At 38.0% G+C, this 23,256-nt stretch overlaps 2 protein-coding genes across 3 annotated transcripts in view; one reads left to right on the top strand and one right to left on the bottom strand.

Annotated features, from left to right (window-relative positions):
• Window positions 1-42: 42 nt before the first annotated feature.
• NDUFAF8 (NADH:ubiquinone oxidoreductase complex assembly factor 8) lies at window positions 43-4,502 on the top strand. 2 transcript variants are annotated; one of them, XM_056817351.1, is made up of 3 exons: window positions 43-175; window positions 309-419; window positions 3,420-4,502. In XM_056817351.1, the coding sequence occupies exons 1-3, from the start codon at window positions 92-94 to the stop codon at window positions 3,438-3,440; spliced, it is 216 nt and encodes a 71-aa protein (XP_056673329.1). In that variant the 5' UTR covers window positions 43-91; the 3' UTR covers window positions 3,441-4,502. The 2 variants fall into 2 exon arrangements, with proteins under 2 accessions (XP_056673329.1, XP_056673328.1); XM_056817350.1 differs by lacking the exon at window positions 3,420-4,502 and having other exon boundaries at window positions 309-503.
• A 6,762-nt stretch (window positions 4,503-11,264) lies between these two features.
• Window positions 11,265-23,256, bottom strand: part of SLC38A10 (solute carrier family 38 member 10) — a 71,327-nt gene continuing 59,335 nt past the window's right edge. The window contains exons 12-16 of the mRNA XM_056817348.1: window positions 20,185-20,352; window positions 19,340-19,807; window positions 18,553-18,672; window positions 13,248-13,424; window positions 11,265-12,890 (exon numbers count right to left, since the gene is read on the bottom strand). Coding sequence (XP_056673326.1) covers window positions 11,779-12,890; window positions 13,248-13,424; window positions 18,553-18,672; window positions 19,340-19,807; window positions 20,185-20,352 — 2,045 coding nt within the window. The 3' untranslated portion in view covers window positions 11,265-11,778. The remainder of the gene's footprint in view (window positions 12,891-13,247; window positions 13,425-18,552; window positions 18,673-19,339; window positions 19,808-20,184; window positions 20,353-23,256) is intronic.

Raw genomic sequence — 23,256 nt, 5'->3', positions numbered from 1 at the left:
GACAGATATTTCACCCAATCGGCAGTAGGCGGAAGTCGGAAGTAGGCGGAACCAAGATGGCAGCGCCTTGGTGGAAAAGGACGAGCTTCTCATGTCGGGGACTGGAGCTGTGTGGGGCCGAGTTCGAAGCCGGATACAGAGCTTCCCGGAGAGGCTGGCGACCTGTGGAGTCGAGGTGAGAGGGGCGCTTCTGGGGATTCAGAGCTGCAGCGCGCAGGCCATTCTCCCGGGCCCGGTGACTGAGGAGGCGGCGTTCCGGGACACCTTGCAGATCTCAGTTTCCGCAGTCTCTTTTCGCTTCTTTCCAGGCAGCTGCGTATGGGAAGTGTATCCAGGCCGCCACGGCCCCCGGCGGGGACCTGAGGAGGAACCTCTGTGCCAAGGAGTTCGAGGCCCTACGGAATTGCTTCCTGGCGGTTGTACGTGTGGCTGTCGGGCCTTGTTACTGCTCCCCTCTCCTCTCCCTAGCTCTTGCTGACTCTGCAGGCAGCCTTAGAAATTGAGTCTGGGAGGTGGAGGGTGGAGCTTAGATGTTGAAAAGGGATCAATTTCATTTATTCCAATCCCCTGAATGAAGCACGAATCTATGCTGCGGCATCCTAGTTTCTTGAAGCCTTCCTACCATTCCAAAGGGATAGAACACACTAGAACTTCATGTTGTATATACTTTTTGTTAGCATGGGGATGGAGTGGGTAGGGAGATGGGAGTATATTTTGGAGGCTTGACTACTTTCTCATGCAGACTTTTGTCTGGATTATCTCAGCTCCCTCTGCGCTTCTTTGCCCACGATTGAATCATCAATCTTTGCACTCCTATGCACTTATTCTGTTCTGCCTTGTAGTTATTTCACCTGTCAGTAACACCTTACTTGATAGTAAGTCAGAGACTTTTTTTTTCTTTTTGCTATTTATCTTTTTCAGTCACAATCTTGTCTGGAAGCACCAAAATTCTGCCTATCTTCAAGAATAACATAAAGGGTCATAAAACCATCGATCTGGGGCTGGAAGGGACCTGAAAGACCTTCCAGTCCAACTTTCTTATTTCACAAATGATTGAAACCTAAAGAGATTAAGTAACTTGTTCAAGTTACTCTAGTAGTAAGGAGTCAGAAGCAGGATGTGAACCCTGGTCCCATGTTTTATTGCTTTTACCTTGCTTCCAATGGACTATTGCTTCACCAATAAAAATGATTAGAAGCCTATTCATCTAAAAAAAAAAAACTTTATTAGCAAAAAGACTGCTGGGGCAATTAGTCCTAAGAACAAACCCACACCCCATAAAAAATTCCCTAGACCTGGATTTACTGAAAAGGAACATAGTTTCCTTACTGCTAACTCATCCTCTGCTATTTATCTCTAAAATGAGTTTTTAGATATCAGTGGTTCCAAGAATGAGTAAACAAATAAGTTAGCATTTCAGGGCAAAAAAAATTTTTTTTTTTCAGATTCCAGACTGCTATTTACTCCATTTTGCAGGATTGCTAAACAGTTATATCACCATGACTCCTCATTGTCCAGATTATTCTTTTCACATCTGTGTCTAATTGGGCGAACACTGTAGTGAACCCTGCATGTTAGTGGTTTTTTTTTTTAAACTTTTATCTTCTGTCGTAGAATCAATTGGTTCCAAGGCAGAAGAGCAATAAGGGCCAGGCAATTGGGGTTAAGTGACTTACACAGGGTCACACAGCTAGGAGGTATCCAAGGACAGATCTGAACATAGGACTTCACTCTCTAGGCTTAGTTCTATCCACTGAGCCACCTGGCTGCTCTCATGTTAGATTTTTAATAAAATGTAATGTCCAGTTTGGGTTACATTTTAAAAGTGTGGATATACTACATGTCCAGGGAATAATTATTTAAATAATTTAGAAACCTGTAAAGAGTTGTTGTGATTAAAAAAAATCCTGTGGCCAGTTTGAAATTGAGTCTCTGCAAATTTTAGCTGTCCTCTAATAAAAGACACACAGACCATCACTCTCCCCCAAATGAAGCATTTGTTGCCCTTCAGTGTAGGACCTGAGTAGACAAGAGATGACTAAAGAGTTGTGTGATTATTGTACATGAAAGGCTTTTACAAAGTGATTTTTGGCAGTTATACTCACCAATATTTAAACTACAAAGAATGCTTTTATACTATATATAGTAGGTTAGATTTCAGTGGAACATACAGGAGCATTTCATGAACACCTGGATGGTCAATGTATGAATTTCTACCTTGCAACTGAGATTATGCGGTTTATATCCTTTCAATTAAAAAACAAAATCAAGAAATCCAGATAATCTGCACCTTTGCCAGAGGCCACACACAGCCTGTACTGCTTCCAGTCTTCGTTTTTTTTCTCTCATCCAAGAAAATCTATCCTTCATTGATTGCTTTTTCATTGTAAAGGCTACTCAAGCCATTTATTTCTCTTCTCTGAAAACAGCCTCACTACTTTGGGTTAACCTTTCTTTTTGATAATGGGAAAAGATGGGGGGGGGGAGAAGAATGTCATTCTGTCTAGAACTGGAAAAAAGGGCTTGGTGAGAAAGGAACAAGAAATCCTCAACTAAAATAAAGCCTTTTTTTGGTTTGTTTTTCCTATGCTCATTTTTACTATTGTCAAGCAAAAGTTGACTGATGTAGTTGGTTATATACCCTTATGTCAGAATTTATTTAACATTATTCATCCAGGGAACTGCATATTGAAAAAATTGAGTTCAGAAGTTAATTACTTAACCTATTTCCATCAACTCGAAATTCATAATTTTAATTATGATATCCTTCTTGGGCAAATTATATTACTACACCCCTTTTAAGTAATATTTTGCTTTAATTTTTTTTCTTGTGTGAATCACTGTTCCATTCATATTTTAACAGTTCCCCTTATGATCAAAGCTAAATAGATTGACAGATAGAAAGAAGGGAGGAAGAGAGTTAAGAAGCAAATAGGTTGTAGTTATGTAGTAGGCCAAAACCAATAAGGATATGAGAGAACAAACTCAAGACCTTGGCTTGGTGGCATAATCAGACTAGGAGCTATAAGCAAACTTGATGAACAGATCCATTTATCTTATTATTATTCAAGTGAATGGAAGGCAAATTCTGCCTCTTCCCAACAATGGTTTCCTATATATATATATATATATATATTTTTTTTTTAACCCTTACCTTCTGTCTTAGAATCAATACAAAGTATCAGTTCCAAGACAGAAGAGCTTTAAGGTTTAGGCAATGGGTGGGTTAAGTGACCTACCCAGGGTCACACAGCTAGGAAGGATCTCGGGTAAGATTTGGACCCAAGTTCTCCCAGCTTAAGGCCTAATACACCATTCCCTGTGCTACCTAGCTTTCCCTGTTCCCTATATTTTCATTAAAGAATGTCATGTTTAACATTAAAATATTCCACTGACATCAAATACTTTTATCATTTCAGGCCAAGAAGACGTTGAACTGAGGCATTAGGATGGACTTTAAATCACCAGAATTTATCTTCCAATTGGTCCTTCCCATCAGTATGAGGTCAAATACCAATATTAACTATAGCACCAAGGCATGGAATACCTGAAGCTCTTAGAAGTAAAACAAGAGTGTTTTTTGTTTTGAGGATGTTCTTATGCCATCTTACACATATTCATACATATATTACGTATACATACATACACACAACCCTAACAGAATTAGCTAGGATGATGGTAGAAGTTATTCTGTAAACTTTTTGTAAATAAAGATTTTGGTTAGAGTGGAAGTGAATTTAATTAAAAGTAAAGTTTTGAGTTTAAATAAGTTATCTAAATATATTTTGTGGCTTTGCTTTTCTGAGACTGTGCCATGCCCATAGAAAATTTAATAGCCCTCAGGAAACAAGAGCTGGTGAGTTATCCACTTTTGTGTAAGGATTTTAAGAACAAGAGAAATGTTAGCCGTAGCCCTACAAAATAAGCTCTTCTGTGTTTAAAATTTTTTTTATTATGAACATGGCTGTCAAACATGAACATTTCAATAATACAAAATAATGAGGATTGTATGTGAAATGGAACTTTTTTGTTATGGACAGTTTTTTAAAGAGTAAATTTAATTTAACACAAGAAGAAGAGATGAGCAGGGAAATTTTATTTCCCCTTCCAAACTAACTTGTTTTTAAAAAGGTTTTCCTGATTCTCTTTGCTTTTTTTTTGCATCACTATCGTTGCTCATCAACTCTTCCCTCCTTGCCCACAATAGAAGCCCTTCTAACAGATGAGAATGGTTAAGGAAAAACAATACAGCCAGCTATGATGAATCCATCACTTGCCAAATGGTAGGAAGCATCACTCATCATCAACCTAAAGAAGTCAGAATTGGTTATTAATCCAAGCTCTGAAATCTCAAAAAGCTGTTTTATATTATGGTCATTGTGTGAATTGTTCTAGTTCTGTTCACTTCCACCTGCATCAATTCATTCAAGTGTTATCAAATGAATTCATCCCTATGTATCATTTCTTATAACACAATATACCACAGTTTGTATAGCCTTTCACCATTATGCTTTTTTGGAGTTAATCTATTGATTTTATAAGAACCATAGGAAAGTCTTCCCCTCATAAATCACTCCCACTCCTTTTGCCTATTTAAAAAAATGAATTTGTATTTTTTTGCTCCTCTCAGATCTGATGAATAGTTGCCTGGCTTCAACTTCTAAGATTTCCTTCTCCATGCAACCCTAGCCTACCCCTCTCTCAGCCAACTTCCTGCAATTCATTGGTAAGGGCTGAGGCCTGGTAAATACCTTAAAAGTAGGAATGACATGGAAGGATAGAGGATTTGACATCCCTACGTGGATGCCTGGGGAAGAGAAAGGAGAGAAGTGTTAAACAGAGATTGGCTTTCCACACTTTCAACTCTATTCCCTTCAGAACACTTCCTTTCTTCTGATTTCTGTCCCGTTTCTTCCTGTAGTAGGACGAGGATTTTGCTTAGGTGATTTCCTTAAACGGCCAGGTGGTAGGGTAGATAAAGAGGGCCTAGTGTCAGGAAGAGAGTTCAAATCTGGACCCAGATACTTTCTGTATGAATATGGACTAGTTACAACTTCTCTCTGCCTCAGTCTCCTCAGCTATAAAATGGATATGATAATAGTATCTACTTCCCAGGGTTGTCATCAGGGTCAAATGTGATTATATTTGTAAAGAGCTTGGCATATAGTAGGTGTTTAATAAATGTGTATTCCCATACCCTTTCTTGGAAGTGGTTGGTCTGGAGAACTAGTATAAAAAGCCCAGCCTATGTGGCATCTGCACTGAAAAGGTTTAGCTGAATTCCCTGTTGGCATTCCTTTCTGACTTGCCATGTGAATGCAGAGGTGGAGAATTGAATATATTTGAATTAGGAACTGAAGCTTTTTAAATTTTAGTATAGTCTTATTGCATTTTATGGTCCACACGTGTTGCATTACACTAATAATAGTACTAACTAGCATTTATATGAGTCTTGAGTTCTAATATGAACTTGGGTTTTCCTGACTAGGCCAGGAATCTGCACCATTTTCATATGGCTGGCCAACTAAGAATGGTTCTTACATTTAAAAACGTTTTTATTGTGTGGCCCTTGGACCCAAATTTGCTGACCTACCTTGGAATAATTGGAGGACTTTGTTATCATGAGATGAGATGTAGTCAGAAGTCTTTATTTTGCACAGGCTGGTATAGCTTCCCCTTAAAGAGCTGCCTCAGGGCCTTGGTATGGAGTACTAGGGGCATAAAAAAAGTTCTGTCTTGGGAGTCGTAACTCTAGAGATTTATCCAAATTTCCACTCCTCTGTGGGAATATCCAATACTGCCATGAATGCAGAAGCAGAAAGGAATAGTTTTATCTGAGTTAGCTATTAAGCATCATATCCTTTTTAGTCTTATCATAAATAAGATAAGTTTTGATGGTAATGCTGTAGTCCATTAATATTGCATTGCATTTCAATCCTCAACCTGTCATGGACTGGCCTGAGTTAAGTCTGGCCCTCTTCTCTGTACTGCCCTACTCCCAAGTCTACATCAGAAAAGTAACTATACAACTCTTATGTGGGTAAATTCTGGCTGCTTTCCATACATGGTTCAACAAGACATTGGGGTAGAAACAAAATATATTTATTATTACTACCAGGTTGTCAGTGCCTTACATTGTTGTTCAGTCCTTTCAGTTGTATCTGACTCTTCAGAATGACCCATTTGGGGTTTTCTTGACCAAGACATTGGAGTAATTTGCCATTTCCTAATCCCACTCATTTTTTAGATGAGGAAATTGGGGCAAACCAGTCATGTACCTATTAAATGTCTAAGGCTCAGTTTGCCACTGTGCCACCTAATTGCCCTTACAGAGCATTTGCTAAATAAAGATATAATGGGAAAAATACACCAGGATTCCAATAACACTTTGGACACAATTTGTATTCCGTTGTGGACGTTACTAAACCACCATTGGCTTCATCTTCATCTCTAAAATAAGAGGACTGGACGAAAGACTTTTGAGGACCCACCTAGTTTTAGACCTATGAACTGATTTGAACACTGTAAAATAGCCTCAATTGATGTACATAATGCCCTTATACTGTTTTGAGCACAGGGAAGTTCAGTTAATTACCTAATGAATTAAGAAATTTTCATTGAAACTGGATACCTCTCTTTTAAGACAAAAGTGGGGTTAATGGCATTTGATCTAAAGTGTTACTGGAGTCCCAGTGTTTGTACTGAAGGTGAGCTTATAATTCTAGAGTTCTGCAACCTTGCCCACTGTCCAATTTTGACTTAACAATCCTATTTCCAAACTACTCCAGAAACAAAAGAAATGTTAAACTATCCAAATTTGTGATACTGGCAATGGGAAACAGCTAAGAGAGGGGCCATAATGTGAGCATATTTCTGAGTAGGAACCCATCACAAAGGCTACTGCAACAGATTCCTATCATGTTGCAGTGTCCCATTTCACAGCAACCACAGAAATTCAGAGCTTAAAAAAATCCTCAAATACATTTCTAGGATTGAGTACTTACTTGGCAGCAGCCCATTCTTACTACTGATGAGGGAGTGATGTTAAGATCATGGTTTCTGTGTACTGCAAAATGACCATAAATACTGATTTTGGCTTGGGAAGAGAAAAAAAGAAACAGTGAAGCTATTAAGTTTAGTATGTTGATAATAGGCACTTTCTCCTCCACTGACACTGTGATGTTTGGCAATTCCCATCTAGTTTTCCTATTTTAGCTTTGGATTTTAACATGACTAAACTGCAATTTTATAAAATTTTTTTTCTCTGCCTCCTTAACTGGATCTCAGCCACTTGCTGGTAGACTTGAAGTTAGGAAGAACTGAGTTAGGACAAAACAAGATTATTTGTAAAGCACTCTGTAAACCATAAAGTGCTATACAAATGCTATTATTTCTCCACGTGTGTTGCCAGGAGAATTTCACCTACAAGATATAACTATCACCACCTAGATCCCAACTCCCCAAAATGATTATCTTACCATTAAATTTCTAATTGTCTGGATTTTAATTCCAAACTGAATTTCGCTCCTTCTTCCCCAAATGCTCCCAAACTGAACCTCCTTAGCAATCTGTCATTTCTGCCATTCTTATTCTTCCTGGTCAATGAGGTTGAATATTTTTAAGTTTTCAGATCCCTTCATTCTCATCCATTGGGTTACCATGCCTTATTATTCCTTTGAAACCTCACATCTGTTCCCATCCCTCCATCAATCAAAGTATTTGTTAAGCCCCTAAGATATATTGAGGACTCTTTCAAGCACTGGGAACACATTAGTCTTTTCCAAGAAACAACCTAGTCAAAGGAGACAAAACTGGCAGAGAATGTAATCCTTTGTAACCAAATGTTATAGGAGGGCAGAAATGAAAGGGATCAGTTATGGCTGATGTGAAAATGGAGGGCATTCTAGAAAGGAGAAAGAGCCTAAATGAACTCAAGGAGGTGGGAATTAGCATGGCATACTAATGGTCTGTAAGTCTGGCTTCAGTGAAAGGTATGCATTTGGAAATAGTAGGGCCATGGGATTTAGAGGTAATTGGAAGGGAATTTATAAGCTAGTTAAATGCCTGCATTTTAAGAAGAATCCGAAGACCAAGGAGATGAAGCAATATATATATAAAAATTACATAGCATTTACACTGTGCCAGGCACTGTGCTATAAGTTACCACATTTGATTCTCACAACCCTGAGAGGTGGGTGCTATTATTATCCTCATTTTACAGACGAGGTAACTGAGGCAATTAGGTTGAGTAACTTGCCTCAGGGTTGTACAGGAAGTGTCTGAGATAGGATATGGACTCATGGCTTTCTGACTCTATGCAAAGGCCCAAAATGGAACTCATATTTTCTTTCCCCCCAACCCTCCTCCCTCCATTTTTGTTGAGGACCACCAAACTTACAGCCACTGAGATTTACTTTTAGAGCCACCTTTTACTTTTTTCCCCTTTTCCTCATTAACTGGTTGCCAAGTATTACTAGTTCTACCTCCACAATATATCTTGCATCAGCCCTTTACTCTCCACTCATAGGCACTACCCTAGTTTTAGGTTTTCATAATCTGTTATTTGATTATGGAAACAGTATAATTGGTCTCTCATCTTTAGTCTCTTCCTTTCCAATCTCCCACACAACTATCAAAATTGTTCAAGAGAGTACTGGAATGAAAAATCTCGTAAATAATGCAATGATCAAAGTTGCTATTTTAAATTAAGGGAATCATACAATAGGGGATTGATTTTTGTGTGTTTATTAAACACACACATACACAAAAGATTTGTTAGGAACTGTGTATATGAACTGTAGTTCAAGAACAAGAGCTCAACCCAAAATACTTTCACTTAAAAAAAACCCAAACCAACACATTTATTTCCTAATCCTCAGTTCTTTTTCCCCCAACACTTATTGAGTTTAAGCAATGGTAATAAAAGTGAAAATAAAGTAGGAGGTGATGGGTAAGAAATACTGTATAAGCTAGGCCTGCATGATGTGGTTAGTTTTGCTGAACAGTTTCCTGTTCCTTCTTTTTTATTCTTAGGTAAAAGGGAATGGGTAGGGATACAATGGAAAATGAAGGTGATGGAAAAACAAAATATCAATAAAAATTTACATTTTAAATGTAAAAAAATCTTAAAAGAAACAAACAAACTACTGCTAAAGCTGCATGGGTTAAAAAAGGAGCTTCCTAATTTTGTCTCCCCTTTGTAAGGCCAAGGCTGTGGCTTCTAAGCAACCTTGACTACATTAAGTTTTCTGAGGAATGTTTTTTAAGTGTCTTTGGTCCTTTTATCATACACATCATATCTACCAAAATGCAGAAAACAGAATAGGCCCTTATTCAAATGGTTTTTCAATGTTTCACGTAACAAGTCTGAATGCATGCCAATGTGCCCCAAAAAGCTTTAAGTGATCCTTATCTAATTAAAACTGGTGAACCATAAAGGTGTGGTAGCTATAGGAAACAATGCCCCTCCTCCCACTGTTTTTAGAGTTGAGAGCCCCATTCCCTATTCTGTGTGCCATATCTCAATAGATGCCCAGGTAAATCAAATGACTAACTTCCATTGTTCAAGAGGCACATAAGAGCAGGAAGCTTTCTCAAGCACCACAGCTTTTCTGCCCCTATAGAAAAATATGAAAATGTTTTTAAACTAATTCCAAGATTAGCTGCACTTCTTTGATAACAAAATCCATATCCAGACTCTCTTGGCTTAACTTCAGAAGATTAAGGCCAAGACAGCTACAGTGATATAAAAAAAGAAAAAGGATGATTTGTAGTTTGGGATGGAAATATACATTAGAGCAAGCAAGTATTGAAGACAGTTGTCAGTGCCTTTTCTATAGTTCCTCTTTTCTCACAGATTCATTAGATACCAGCAACATCTCAAAAAATAATCATCTTCATTCTCTCCTGAAGCAAAGAAGCTGGCTGGGGCCATTACTGTTTATGAAGTCCTAGCATTAATAGGGAGAATGACTAAAGATCACAGTGCTAGATTTGCTAGGGTTTAATTGTGTCCTTTTGGATTCAGATTATGTACCCTATGTACTTCAATTTAAAAAGTCTCAGTATACCATCATCTCTGTTCTTAACCCACTTGGAATTATGGAACTTTTAAAAAGTGCTTCAACTCAATACTAAGTTGATTTATCTAAATAGACATGAATGGTATTTTATATTTTAAAAACTGGGCTTAGAAGAACACTTAATCTTGAAAAATATACACAGAGGCACCTGGGTAGCACTGTGGATAGAGGACCTGGATTTGGAAGGTCATGGATTCAAAGCTAGCCTTGGATTCTTCCTAGCTTTGTGACCCTGGGCAAGTCACTTTACCCTGATTGCCAAACTCTTGCTGCTCTTCAGTCATAGAATTGACAATAAGACAGAGGGTAAGGGATTTTTGTTTCTTGAAATAAAGGAAGAAAGAAAAACATCCACAAAGGAATCAAGAGGTCTGATTCCATCAATACGAGGGAATATGGAGTAGAAATATCCACAAAAGGTACGGACTTATGGTCTTACAGAGCTATTGGGATCACTGAACATTTTAAGAGACTTGTCTATTCATAAAACCAGAATGTGTAAGAGCTAACACTTGAACCCTGGTCTTCCTGATTCTAAGGCCGGCCTTCTATCCACTATATCATGCTGCCTTTCTTCCAGACAGTTGTCTTTATTTGTTAATTCAAATACAAACTCACTGAAGTCTCAAATATCAAATGGTTTTCATGAGGCAATAGTGCTAGCCTCAAGTTGGGAAGATCTGGGTTCACATTCCACTTCTGACACATACTAGTTATGTGACTCTAGTCAAGTCACTTAATCTCCAAGTGTACCTAGCAATTCTGACTATAAATTACGAAAAAAGGCATAGCCCTCTATTGGTAGAGAAAATTCCCATTGGGAGATCCCTATAGCAATGAAATCACAGGTCCAATTAAAAAAAATTCATAAGTACAGAAATTGTTTCTTATCTCAATGTTCACAATGTGAACTCAAGAGGAAGAATAAATTAAGTGAAATGATGAAACCTCTTTATAACAGCAAATGTGGTCAATTTGATGGGTCTCGGTATATCAAATTCAATGGAGCTAATCTCAGCTAAACTAAAAGCATTTAACTAGATCAAGAAATTAATGATAATACTAGCAGACATTTATATAGTGCTTTAAGGCCTAAAAAGCACTGTACATGCCTTATGCTCAGGATTTCCTTTCTCATGTAGATTGGTCTGATGTAGAAACAAACAAAAATATCAGCAGAACTTGAGGTGGTTAGTTGTTAATTTAACTTAAAGGCTTTAATAGGGGAAGGACCTCGTCAGAAATCTAAAAATTACATATGATCTCAAGTGGCTAATATACAGAACAGTTTTCCCTCACAAGTTATGAATTAAATAAAGTGCAGAAGATTTGGAAACAAAATTTAAAGTAAAATTTTTTTACTTGCCATAAGGCAGATAGTTAAGAAAAATTTAAGAAGAAATCATTCTCTGATACAATGCCAGGAGATCCTTAAGAAGTGGCAGTTTAAGGCTTAGACAGTGTAGCCATCTTTGGGTCAAAGGAAAAGCACTGAGCACACTGATTGCAGTATGCAAAAAAAAAAAAAATAGAAATTATTCTAATTATGGTACCCAGAACTCACAAATATTCTCTCCCAAATGCTCCACCCTTCAAGCTTGGTATAGCTAGCATAAAAGGCAGGGCAGGCGCAGTAGCTTGTTTCCTGAATGTTAAAATGCCCATGGTTTATCAGCTCAACCATAGCATGGACAGATCACACTTCTTTCTGAGTCACTGGCAACTGTTTAATTTGTCTACTCTGAACCACCTGCAAAACTTGAAGTTGAGTCTCCAATGCACTTCTCAGACTGTCCATATTCACAACTGGCAAAGAGTGGAAACTGATGATAACACCATCTTTCTGAGCTGTCTCTTCCACAGGATAAGGGGATAAATCTCGCCGTCTCCTCCGTAGGTCAGAACCAACTTGAGATTTTAGTTCCCGGTTCAGTTTTCCATTATCAGACTTTTGATTGGGCACTTCTGGTCCATGCTCAGGACCTAGCTGCTCAGAATTTTGTACATTCTCTTCCCTTGCTTCCCTTGATCTTTGCTGATCCTCCATAACAGGACCACTGTTAGCAGCAAGGGCATCTTTTCTTGTCTCCGAATGACTAGCATGATTTAGCTGGTGGTTTTGATGATTACCTCGAAGGCCGTCATTCTTGTCAATATTTGAAATGCTCTGGTGTTTCTGCTGATGCAGCAATTCTTGGGCCCGAGTGATGGTCACTTTAAATTTGTCTGGATAACCAGCTAGAAATTCTGTATCTTGGCTTCTTTTCTGGGTCTTCACATCAGAGTCTTCAATTTCTGCTTTCTCCTCTTTGGGAATGGCTGCAGTAGAAAGTATTGCTACCTCCTTTACAGTTTTCCTTCGTTCTTGGGAGCTTCTCGCTTGTTCTTCTTGACTTTTTCCAGGCAATTCCTGAACTCCAAGTTTCTTCTCTTTGGGGTTTTCTGCAGGCCCACCAAGATGTATCATATCAGCTTGTCCCAAGTTCTTAGGAAGGGCATCTTCTATGTGTTCACCAGGGTTACCCACTTTAACTACTTCAGGCTGAACATTATCCTTCCTGCTGTCCTGTGGCCTGGCCTTGGGAAACTTGGGCTCTGGGCCAGCAATGATGCTAGAATAAGTAGCTTTATTTTTCACCAAAGTTCCATCGGGCTCCTCACCAGGATGCTGCTGCTGCTCTCTGGGATGGGCTGGAGGAGCTTCCAAACCCTGTTTAAGAACATTCTTGATTGGTTCTCCAACTTTTGAGTCTTGATTTTCCTTCTCTATACTCACAGGAATGCCTCCACCTGCTTCAGGCTGCATTTCTAATGGCAGAAAAACAAAACAAATTAACACAATGGATTCCAATAAGTACAGTTCTAAGGAGAGAGATGAAAAGAATACAACAGCAAGTAAAAAAGAATATATGAAACAAAAGATGCCCCACAGCACTTCAGACAACTGAGGCTCACTGTCATCAAATATTAGCCCTATGACATTAGTAAAATTAAGGTGGTTTACAGAAAATATAGGCAAAATGACAAGGGTGAGTGAAGGGAAATTAGTCTATATGACCACATCTATATGCTAATCACTAAAACTGTCTTTTGGTGCTTTTTTCAGCAGGACCTGGATGGTCCTAATCAACAAGTGCACCAAAATCTGTACCCACCACACCTCACCTTGCCTTGACTTATCATCATCTTCGTCCTGCCTCTGTTGGTGGATTTCCTTGTGTTGCTCCTCAATCACAGCAAGCAGCTTCTCCTGCTGGTCCAGCAGCCGCTTTTGCTGCACCTGCTGTTCTTTAATTACTTGCAACAGGACCGCATGATCAAGCATTTCTGCCTTGCCAGCTTCTGACATTCAAACAAAAATAAAAACAGACTGATGGAGACATGAGGACCATTTGTAGAAAGGTTATTTGTGAACTTTCCTTTCTTTGTGTGGTACCCCACAGGTAATTTTTTTTCTTATATATGTTTTGCAAATAATTACTACTCCATTCATTCACATTTAATAACTTAAGGTAGGTAAGACCAAAAAACACTGCTTGCCATTTATTTATTTGACTTAACTATATGTATGCACTCAGGGACTAGAAGCTGATCATCAGATTAATTTACCCTTCCTAGAGGCCAGGGCAAAAGCCCATCTCCTAATAGTGACCAAACTGGGGGGTTTTTTTGTCTCTATTTGTAGCTCAGAAACAAGAGAAATCAAACCCAACTGTCCCTCAATCAAAATGAATACTAAGACTGATGAATTACCCACTATACTTAGAATGTTTTTAATAATCTAATAAAAAATAATCCTTCTGCCCCACTTTTCGAAAAAAAAAAGATAAAAATTTTTTCATGATTTCCACCCCCTTAATCTACTGGATAAAGAGGAATAGATTCTGGGCAGTCTTCAAGACTAAAGAAAATATGGAAATCTTTTCTGAAAGCTTTTTTAGGATTGAACAACTAGACTTTACTTATGCCAGATTAATTACACTACCGTCTTTGAGGCATGGAGGGTATTTGAATACTGGAAAAGGCTCATTTTTAGTCCACTATTTAGTCCTAAAACATAGCTGTGTAAGTCAGGAGGCTTTGAATGAGAACCAGTTAGAATATGTATTACCTGGGAATTCTGAAGCCTGAAGATAAATGAAATGTGAGCTCCAAAATTAAGAGGATAAAATAATGAGCAAGAGTAAGAGATGCTTCCCAAATAAAACCACATCACTGACAATGGTAGAACATCTTGAATATGTTTTCCCCCTTAACAGTGGATATGGATTTGCATTAATGCATAGAGTTTCTCACACAGTTCCCTCTTTACTAATGGCATAAATTCCCAAGAAAACTAACCAGGGTTACAAATATAATTTGTGTCTGGGTAACAGAATAAAGTTAACTGGTATGTACAAGCTCAAACCTACACAACTCTAGTCTCATTAGTAATATCCTCTGATCAAATGTACCACTTTCATTTAAATGAAATCACCTCCCATGAAAAATTATAGGGAATATAAAATCCTGAAGCCTTCAGGCTTTAGTGCAGAACAAAACACTTTTCAAAAAAACACCAAGTAGTTACAACTATTTCTTTGTAGATTTTAAAGCAAATGTCTAATTGACATTTTTAATTCTTATGGAGTTGTCAGCTATTATAATAGTCAACTATTATAAGAGAAAGGCCTCCTGAAAGGGGGAGTAAATGTAGAAGTATATACATTCCACTTCCCTTTATAAAGACCAATATTTTAGGGCCCACAAACTAGATCCAATCTCAAAGAATCAAAGGTACACTAAGAAGTCAGAAGACAAAGGACTGCAAGTCTGGCAGTAAACAATGTATTCCATGGCTTGATTGGATTTAATACAAGGTAAAGATGACAAGCTTTCTCTGAAAACCAGGGCTCTAAAACACGTAGCTCAAGATTTCAACCCAGCAGGACCACAGTATATAGCTTTGCTGATGGAATGAAAGCCATTCCTGCATATTAATATATAAGAAGAATATATTAATATAGCCCCAGAGACACAGTAGAACTTGCAATTAGGGATCCCTGTCTATCTCCTCCAACTTTAATATCTCTGAAACATGTCTTAAGCAACTTTGCTTTTATAATGTGGCCTGTTTCTAACAGGTTCCATTTATGGACTTGTAACAGTCAGTTCTGTGCAAGCTGGTGGCAGGAATCCACTCAACCATTAAGAAGTGGTGAACTTATCTACATATGTACAAATGTTTGTTTAGGGTAAAGGCCCATTCATAGGGTGTTGGGGAGAATGACTGTGGTTCTGATATTTATGATGACTTAGCTTAAGGTTTGTTATTCTTTTTATAAGGTTCTGACATACATGCTCATGCAAAATACTTACAAGATCGTGCACATTATCATCTTTGTAATTTAAGATGCTGTTCTTTCTTTGATTTTAAAATCCTGAGTAAATATTTTTTTATTTTGACACAGTCCTTTTGATTCATACCTGCTACTAGCTTTTTAATCTCAGCTGTTTCAGTTCCATTGAAAGGCATAAGGAAGAGAAACAGATTAGGAAACCATGAAATGTCTCTCCCTCTTTCATAAAGTAAAAATAAAAGCATCAGACAGATTTAAGTGGTTAGTTACAGGAACTGGAACCAATCTATATAGCCAGATACCAGATTTAAAACAGAAAACAAATGTATATATGAGTGTATATAAATACAATGCATATATATGTTTATATGTATATATATATATATATGTATATTTTAAGCTACTGTTCAATTCCAGAAACATTCACAAAATTTCTATACTTTTGAAACATGTAATCATTTAAAAGGGTCAATAGGATGCAGTTTCTCTGAAGAGCCAGCATTTGTGTCTATACTGTTGACAAAACACCTGAGTGGACCAAAATTAACTCATTAAACCTTTTGCTGAGCTCTCTGAGGATCTTAAAATTCTGGAATTATGTTAGGGAGCGTATTCTAGTGGAAATAAAAGCATACATGAATGGTACAATGCCCAGGGGAGGGGCATGGGTTATTTATGATTCCCTAGGTGCTACACTTTTGGAATGATGGCTGCAACTCCTATAAAGAGCCAATAAAGTGTGGCTCTGGGAAGACTCAACTAGAAGAGCCAGAGAACTCAGCAATTGTTCATCAGTCATACATCCTCATCCAGAACAAGGCATATAGGCCAAGTGATAAACAGAGACATAAAATACTGCTTAGAACAAATGAGCCCAGATATTATTCCTAATCAATAGAAGGTAAAAACCAAATTAATTCGAGAAAGAGAATGTCCTTATGATTATTGTCATAGGAAAAAAAAAGGAAAGGAAGAAAAGAAAACCATTGCACCACCAAAAAACTTCTGATAATCTACTGACAGATTTAGTCACTTACTCTCCAGGTGGCATAAGGAAGAGTCCCACAGGGCTATATTTTTCAGTGTTGGAACCAGTTCACCTGCAATTCTTTTCCTCAGCAAAAGTTTGTTTAAAGAGTTTTGTCTAGTCTGACAATGAAAGAAATTGAAGGAAAGAAATCAAAGAGCCAAAAGAACAGCTGTTACTCTTAGTTTCAGCGAGGATTAAACCCTATTGTGAGGGATTCCAAGAATTAATGCTGGAAAGTAGTCTCAAATTACACGAAGTGGATTCAAACAAAAGTTGCTCACTTGAAGGAAAAGGTAACTGCAGCATCATAAACTTTAATTTAGGGTCAAACTGCTATTCCTGCACCCCAAGTAAACACATATCTCTCACAAAGGGGACTATGAAGATGTTAGAAAGAGCCCATTGCTGGTGGTATGCTCAGAGAATCAAGCAACTGATTAAAAGAAGAAAAAAAAAAAAGAAAGCTTCACAAGTTGAGTCACCTGGAGTTATCTTCCCTAAAATAAGCCTCCTGCATTGGGATGCATTAATTCTCCCACACTTGGTTTGCTTTCAATACCAAGAGTGTGAGGAATGTTAACATATATGGCTTAAGATAAAACAAAAATGGTAATTACACAACAGTGACAGATATTTTTTTCTTTACAAAAATTTTCTTTGGAAGGTGTTGGAGATTAAAAACAAAAACAACTGTCATTGGGAATAGGGTAAGGAGAGAGATTTAGCATGTTCACTCAGTTGAAAAATGGTAAATTGTTCCTCTTTGACTGTAAAACAGATATATACTTGTTGTGCAGCAGTGGATTATCAAAGGACCAAAATCCTTATATCAAAATATTTTAAATATTTTAAAAATAACCCTCTATAAAGGCATTTCAAGGTATTAATGATAAGGGAAATGCAACTTAAAAGAACTTCTAAGTTCCACTTCACACCCAACAGATTGGCAAGTTTGATAAAAGAACTGTGAATTACTCCAACCTTTCCCCAAAACGATTTGAAACTAACTCCAAAAAGTCACTAAACTATGAAGTCTCTTTGACCCAGAAATACCACTATTAAGAATATACCCCCAAAGATGTTAGAGGGAAAAGACACAAATACACAAAAATATTTAGAGGCACTTTTTGTGGTAACAAATAACAAGAAACAAAGTGAGTATCCACCAATTGGGGAATAGATGAACAAACTGTGGTATATAAATTTAAGGTAGGAAAATGGATAGAGCATCTGGAGTCAAGAAGACCTGAACTCAAAATCTGAATTCAAATCTGGCCTCAGATACTTACTAGCTGTGTGATCAGCAAATTAGTTAACCTCTCTTTGCCTCAGTTTCCTCATCTGTAAAAAGGGGATAATAATAGCACCTATCTGCCAGGATCAAATGAGAGAGTAACTGTAAAGGCTCAGAACAGTGACTGACATAGTAAATACTATATAAATATTAGCTATTATTACACTGTAAGAAATTTTAAAAAATACAATAAAAAGAACAGGCTCAAGGAAAACTGAGAAGACTTATATGAACTAGTGCAAAGATAAGTAAGTACAAATTACACAATGACCTTAATAATATAAACAACTTTGATAGATTTCAGAATGCAGATGTATACACTGACCTGTCATGACTTCAGAAGACTAATAATGAAGCATGTTCTCCAACAACACCCTAGCATATGTAACACACTTAATAATTGCATTTTAATTGATTGGCAGAGAAATGATGGGCTAGAGGTGTGGATTAAGACATACATTTTCAGATGAAGTCAATGTGCTGGTTTGTTTTTCAACTTTACTTATTTGTTTTAGGGGAAGGTTTCAGGGGCAGTGACAGTGATACAAAGAAAGAAAATAAATTTTAAAAAGATTTACTGAAGCATTTAAAAATAGAGGAGGGCAGAACACGTTCAGAAAGTGACATAGAATCAAAGCAGTTTTGTTACCAAACTATTCAATTTAACAAGCAGTTTCAAAAAAGAAACTCTGTAACAGATGTTGAGTTTCAAATACAATCATTTCTGCTGTTCTTTCTACAGTGAAATATTCATGTGTGTTAAGTTCATAACAAAAAGGAAAATTTATATTTTTAAAAATAACTTACCTTCTAACTTGCTGCCTGGGTTATCTTCCTGTTGCCCTTCGGCATTTCTTATCTCTCTCAGCTCAGGCTTTCGTCCTTCAATCAGATCTGTTTTCTCTGGAGGGAGAAGAGCCTTCCCACCTACAGACATGTAGCAAGAGCTCATTTGGGGTGGTGTGTGTGTGTGTGTGTGTGTGTGTGTGTGTGTGTGTGTGTGTGTGTGTGTGTGAGTGTGTGTGAGTGTGTGTGTGAGAGTGAGGTGAAGGAGGAACAAAAGGTGGCAGATGTTTTCTAAAATTACTCTCTATATCTCCCCTCCTCCCCTCTGCATCAGCACAGTTTATATTCAACCTGATGATCACCAGGGAAGTAATAAAAAAAATATTTAACAATCTTATAGACTTGTGGCAGCGAGCCAATGTTAACTACCTTAGCCAATTAAAATGCAAGAACAGTCCTAACTAGCTTTTAGATGGGCACTTAACAATGTGTTACCTGTCAAATGCTCCCAGCTCTTTGTCCCCAGTGTGCTCCCAGACACACAAGAACAGCATGGCACCTGACATTTAGTAGTCTAGCAAACAATTGTTTGACAGATATTATAGTAGCTGTCAAGCCACCAGATTCTTCGTTTTCCCCAACAGCTGCTGAAGGGGCTGCTACATTCACATGCTAATCTTGTGAAATGAAAAAGAAACACTGGGACATAGGGGACTTTTCCTCAACCTAGTTTTTCTACCAGTCCTAGAGTATTACAGAACAAGAGAAGGAGAATTTGCCAAGATGAGTCACAAAAGATGATACCTACCAGTATCAATCTTTTCCATGGATTTAATAATCTCCTCTACTTTTCCTGGCAATTGAACGTTGTTTGCATTCTCCCTTTCACCTACAATAATGGCTTTCTTCTGGTCATTGGAAATTACAACCTTGGCCTCTGGCTGAAGATCTTTGTTGTCTGGCTTTAGGTCATCTTCATATGCTGGCTGAATGACTGGTTGGCCCTTAGGTTCTAGAATCTTTGGGAGATCTTCAGGAGAATTGTCTATTTTTTTTGAGGCTTGATCCTCCTCCTCCTCTTTGTTCTGTGGCTCATTTTCTTCTTTTTCAGAATTTGCCTGGTCCTTCTTCCCCCCCAGGGCTTTTTCATTAGTGTCTTTGGATGGGAGTTTCTCTTCCTCTGGTTCTTCTCTGTCTTGACCCTCATCGACCACAACTTCATCACGTGGCACTGGAGGCTCATGGCGGTGGGCCTCTCCCACGGGTAAAGCAATACCTAAAATGATATTTATTAAATATCTTTGGAACCTGGTTTTTATCAGACACCACCTAACTTATAGAATACAGTATGGAATCAATCTTTAGAAGAATACAAATCAATGTGTGTGCTACTGCTTCTTAAAAATATAACTTGTTGATGAGTCAAGAACTGATGCTATTTATAGCAGACTATAGAAGGAATAGCCACTGGGAAACTGCTTTGGCTTGTAAGGAAGTCAACCACATCCAAAAGGTAAAAAGGATGGCAATGATCAGAATTTTCAACAGAGTTAAAGAGAAAGTATCACACTACACTGAAAATCCTTTTTTTGGTATAAAGCTTCTTCCTCTTTGTTCCCACACCTTCCACCTGGCCTCCTGATACCACACTACCTTGATCAGGACGATCAAGCTGCACCTCCTCCTGCTTCTCCTTGTGCTCATCCCTTTGGGGCACGTTCACAGGACCCTTGATCTGAGGTGGCTCCACTTCATCTTTCTTATTCGGCAGTTTCGGCTTATCACGGCTGTCCTTGGCCACTTCAACAACTGGGTTCTGGACTATAAGCATAGCACAGTTAATTGAACATGGTTTCCACATGGTTGCACTGTCAATCAACAGAAGGAATTGGGACAATTTTTCTGGGCTGTAATCACATTTCACCAGGAAATGGCAGAGGCCAGGCAGCTTCTCTCCACCCTCTTTCAATCATTAGCAACTATGAAGTAAAGAAAACTGTCATTTTTCATGTATATTCCCAGCAAAAATGTCAAAATGCAATTTATACCTAGCATGATGTGGAATGAGCAAGGTTCCATTCACTAACAAGCTCATGCCACCAGGTGGCAGCATAGACCTATCTTTTATTCTCCAATGGGTTACCAAATTCTAAGAGAATTCATATTGGAGCAAATTTCCATATGGATTATGCTCCCTATACTTCTTCAGCTCTGGGGGCCATGACCATGTCAAAATGCTAGACCCTTTCAATGAAATGGGTAGGGAAGAGAAGCCATAAAGAAAGTTACTGCTTAAAGGAATTAATGAAATAAGTTGTTTTGTTTTTTTTTTAAGTTTGCTCTCACTAACTTACACAAGAGTTGATGAATTACCAAAGAGAAGATACAAAAAAAAAGGGAAGAAGGTTTGATACTCTGCTAAAACTGTAATCTTTTCTGTCTTTTATATTACAAAGTGTATAGATTGTTACCAAAATAAAAAAAAAAGATTCACATGGCCATTGTCACTAGTTATATCAATCAATCATTCCTTAAGGAAAATAGCCTTCAACATAATATCACAATGTGTTTTTTTTTTTTCAGGAAGCTACTTCATACTGGATGCTTTGTTAGGAATAGGGGATGCCATACACTAGAGAACAAAGAAATAACTAGGAAAAGAAGTTCAACATAATAAACCAGAATAATTTCTTCTGTTCACTATTTCAGACATGATTTCTCTAGAAGAGAATAAAAGCTATGGATTAGAAAACTCATTTTTCTACTTTGGAAGCAAAGCACCAAATGGAAAGTGATGAGGATACGCATACACAAGGGTGGTGGCAGTATCAAAGCAAAGAAGAGACACATTGGGGAGATGCTGCAAAGGTGAAATTGACTCTTTGGCAACAGATGGTCAAGAGAGAAGGGACAGAGGGGTGAAGGGTGTTGAGAGGTAGTGAAGAGTTGAGGATGTTGGACAAGGGTCCAACAAAGGAGCTTGAAAAGAAGCAGAAAAGAAAATATAGGTAGGAGAAGCAGGATAGAGTGGTATTTCCAAAAACCTTGAGAAAAGAGGGTCTCAAGGAGATCAGGACTATCAACAATGTCAAAGGCTGTAAAAAGGTTAAAGATAAGGACTGAGAAAAGGATTTGGGAACATAGGGCAGAAAGTAGGTGATTTGGTCCAAACTGAGCTTTAGAAAAATCATCTTGGCAGCTAACTGTAGGATGGACTGGAGTGACAAGAGGCTTGAGGCTTGGAGATCTGTTTGAAGACTACTACAACAGTCCAGGCAAAAGGTGCCTCATTAGGGTGGTGGCTATGTGAGTGAAGAGAATAGGATATGTTTAAGAGATTTGAGGAAGGCAAGAGCAACAAAATTTGGCACCAGATTGGATATGAATGAGGTAAGTGAAGAGTCATGGTTGACAATAAGGTTTTTGAGCCCAAGTAATTGGGATTTGGGTGGTGCCCTTCTGAATAACAGGGAAGTTAGACTTGAGGAAAAAATAATGAGTTTTCTTTTGAACATACTGAATTTAATATATCTATGGGATATACAGTTCAAGATGCTCAAAAGGCAACTGGATATGTGAGACCTGAGGTCAGGACAGAGGTTTGAGCTAAACCTACAGATCTGGGAATTACCTGAGTAATTATAATACTACATCCAGAAATAGAAAACTGAAATGAAAAGTTTGTGGGTTGAAGATTTAAGAACAATTACATTGAGGAAAAATGATGTACTCTTTGTCCTCTGACAAGAAGAGAAAACAAAAGTTTTAACAGAAAAAAATGACTTAATGAAAGAACTTAGGAAAGTAAAACAGTGGGCACATATGGAGGAAGACATGTTATTTATAGTTTAAAATGTCCTCTGTTAAACAAACTATGGAGCAATGGGTAATTAACAGAAAAGGTCTTTCCCCACTGTCCCCCACCACCTGCATTGTCAGCCTTTCACAGGATTGTAGTTTAGCCAAGTGACCTGTTCAAATGAGTACATGGCCATCTAACATAGCAGGTGAAACTACTCTAGTCACCATGATACAATTAACCCACTCATAGGAGCCCCTGTGCTCTAACAAGACTCAGCAATAAATCAAGAGATGTCTACTGAGTTACAAATTTAAGAAGGGGATGGGAGGAAAAGTGGAGGGGGGAGGAACAACACACACACACACACACAATAGAAAATCTCCATTCTGTAATAAGACAAAGTTGCCTCTGAGCAGTCATTTTCTCAGCAGGAAACAAAATTAAGTTCATCATCAGGGTGTGAATTAATGGTCTCTCATGCTGTTTAGAAATCTATAAGGAGCTATATATGGTTTGCAGAGAACAATTTTGCACAGGATGTGTAATAATCACTGTAACTGTATAGTCGCCCTTGAGGTCCCTTTGGATAATGTTACAGTAATGCTATGCCTCTGAATGTTTTATGAGTAGCATTGGATTTAACAGGCAAAGGCTGAGAAGCGATAAAAGCTTCTTGGTTTACAACAACAATAACAAAAAATACAGAGTTAAGAGAACAGGGGGCTTTATCTTATGATCAAGACCAAGGGGTCTGGCCTTTCTATGGCAACCCACTCAATTGATACCAACCCATCCCTGCCAGTTTTTTAGCAGCTGTCCAAAGGATCTGACACATGGTAGAGATTTGCACACTCAGGGCTTCCTAAAACATATCAAAACTTTTCATTTTCAGACAGTTTGCCAGCAATGTCTCTCAGCTGTAG

The sequence above is a fragment of the Monodelphis domestica genome, chromosome 2 (genome assembly GCF_027887165.1).
Source record: "Monodelphis domestica isolate mMonDom1 chromosome 2, mMonDom1.pri, whole genome shotgun sequence".
Lineage (NCBI taxonomy): Eukaryota > Metazoa > Chordata > Mammalia > Didelphimorphia > Didelphidae > Monodelphis > Monodelphis domestica.
This window is presented reverse-complemented; position numbering and strand designations above follow the sequence as displayed.

Coding starts and splice junctions, on each gene's coding strand:
- NDUFAF8 (XM_056817350.1), top strand. CDS start 92: ATGTCGGGGACTGGAGCTGTGTGGGGCCGAGTTCGAAGCCGGATACAG. Junction 176..308: donor TGGCGACCTGTGGAGTCGAG/GTGAGAGGGGCG, acceptor GCTTCTTTCCAG/GCAGCTGCGTATGGGAAGTG.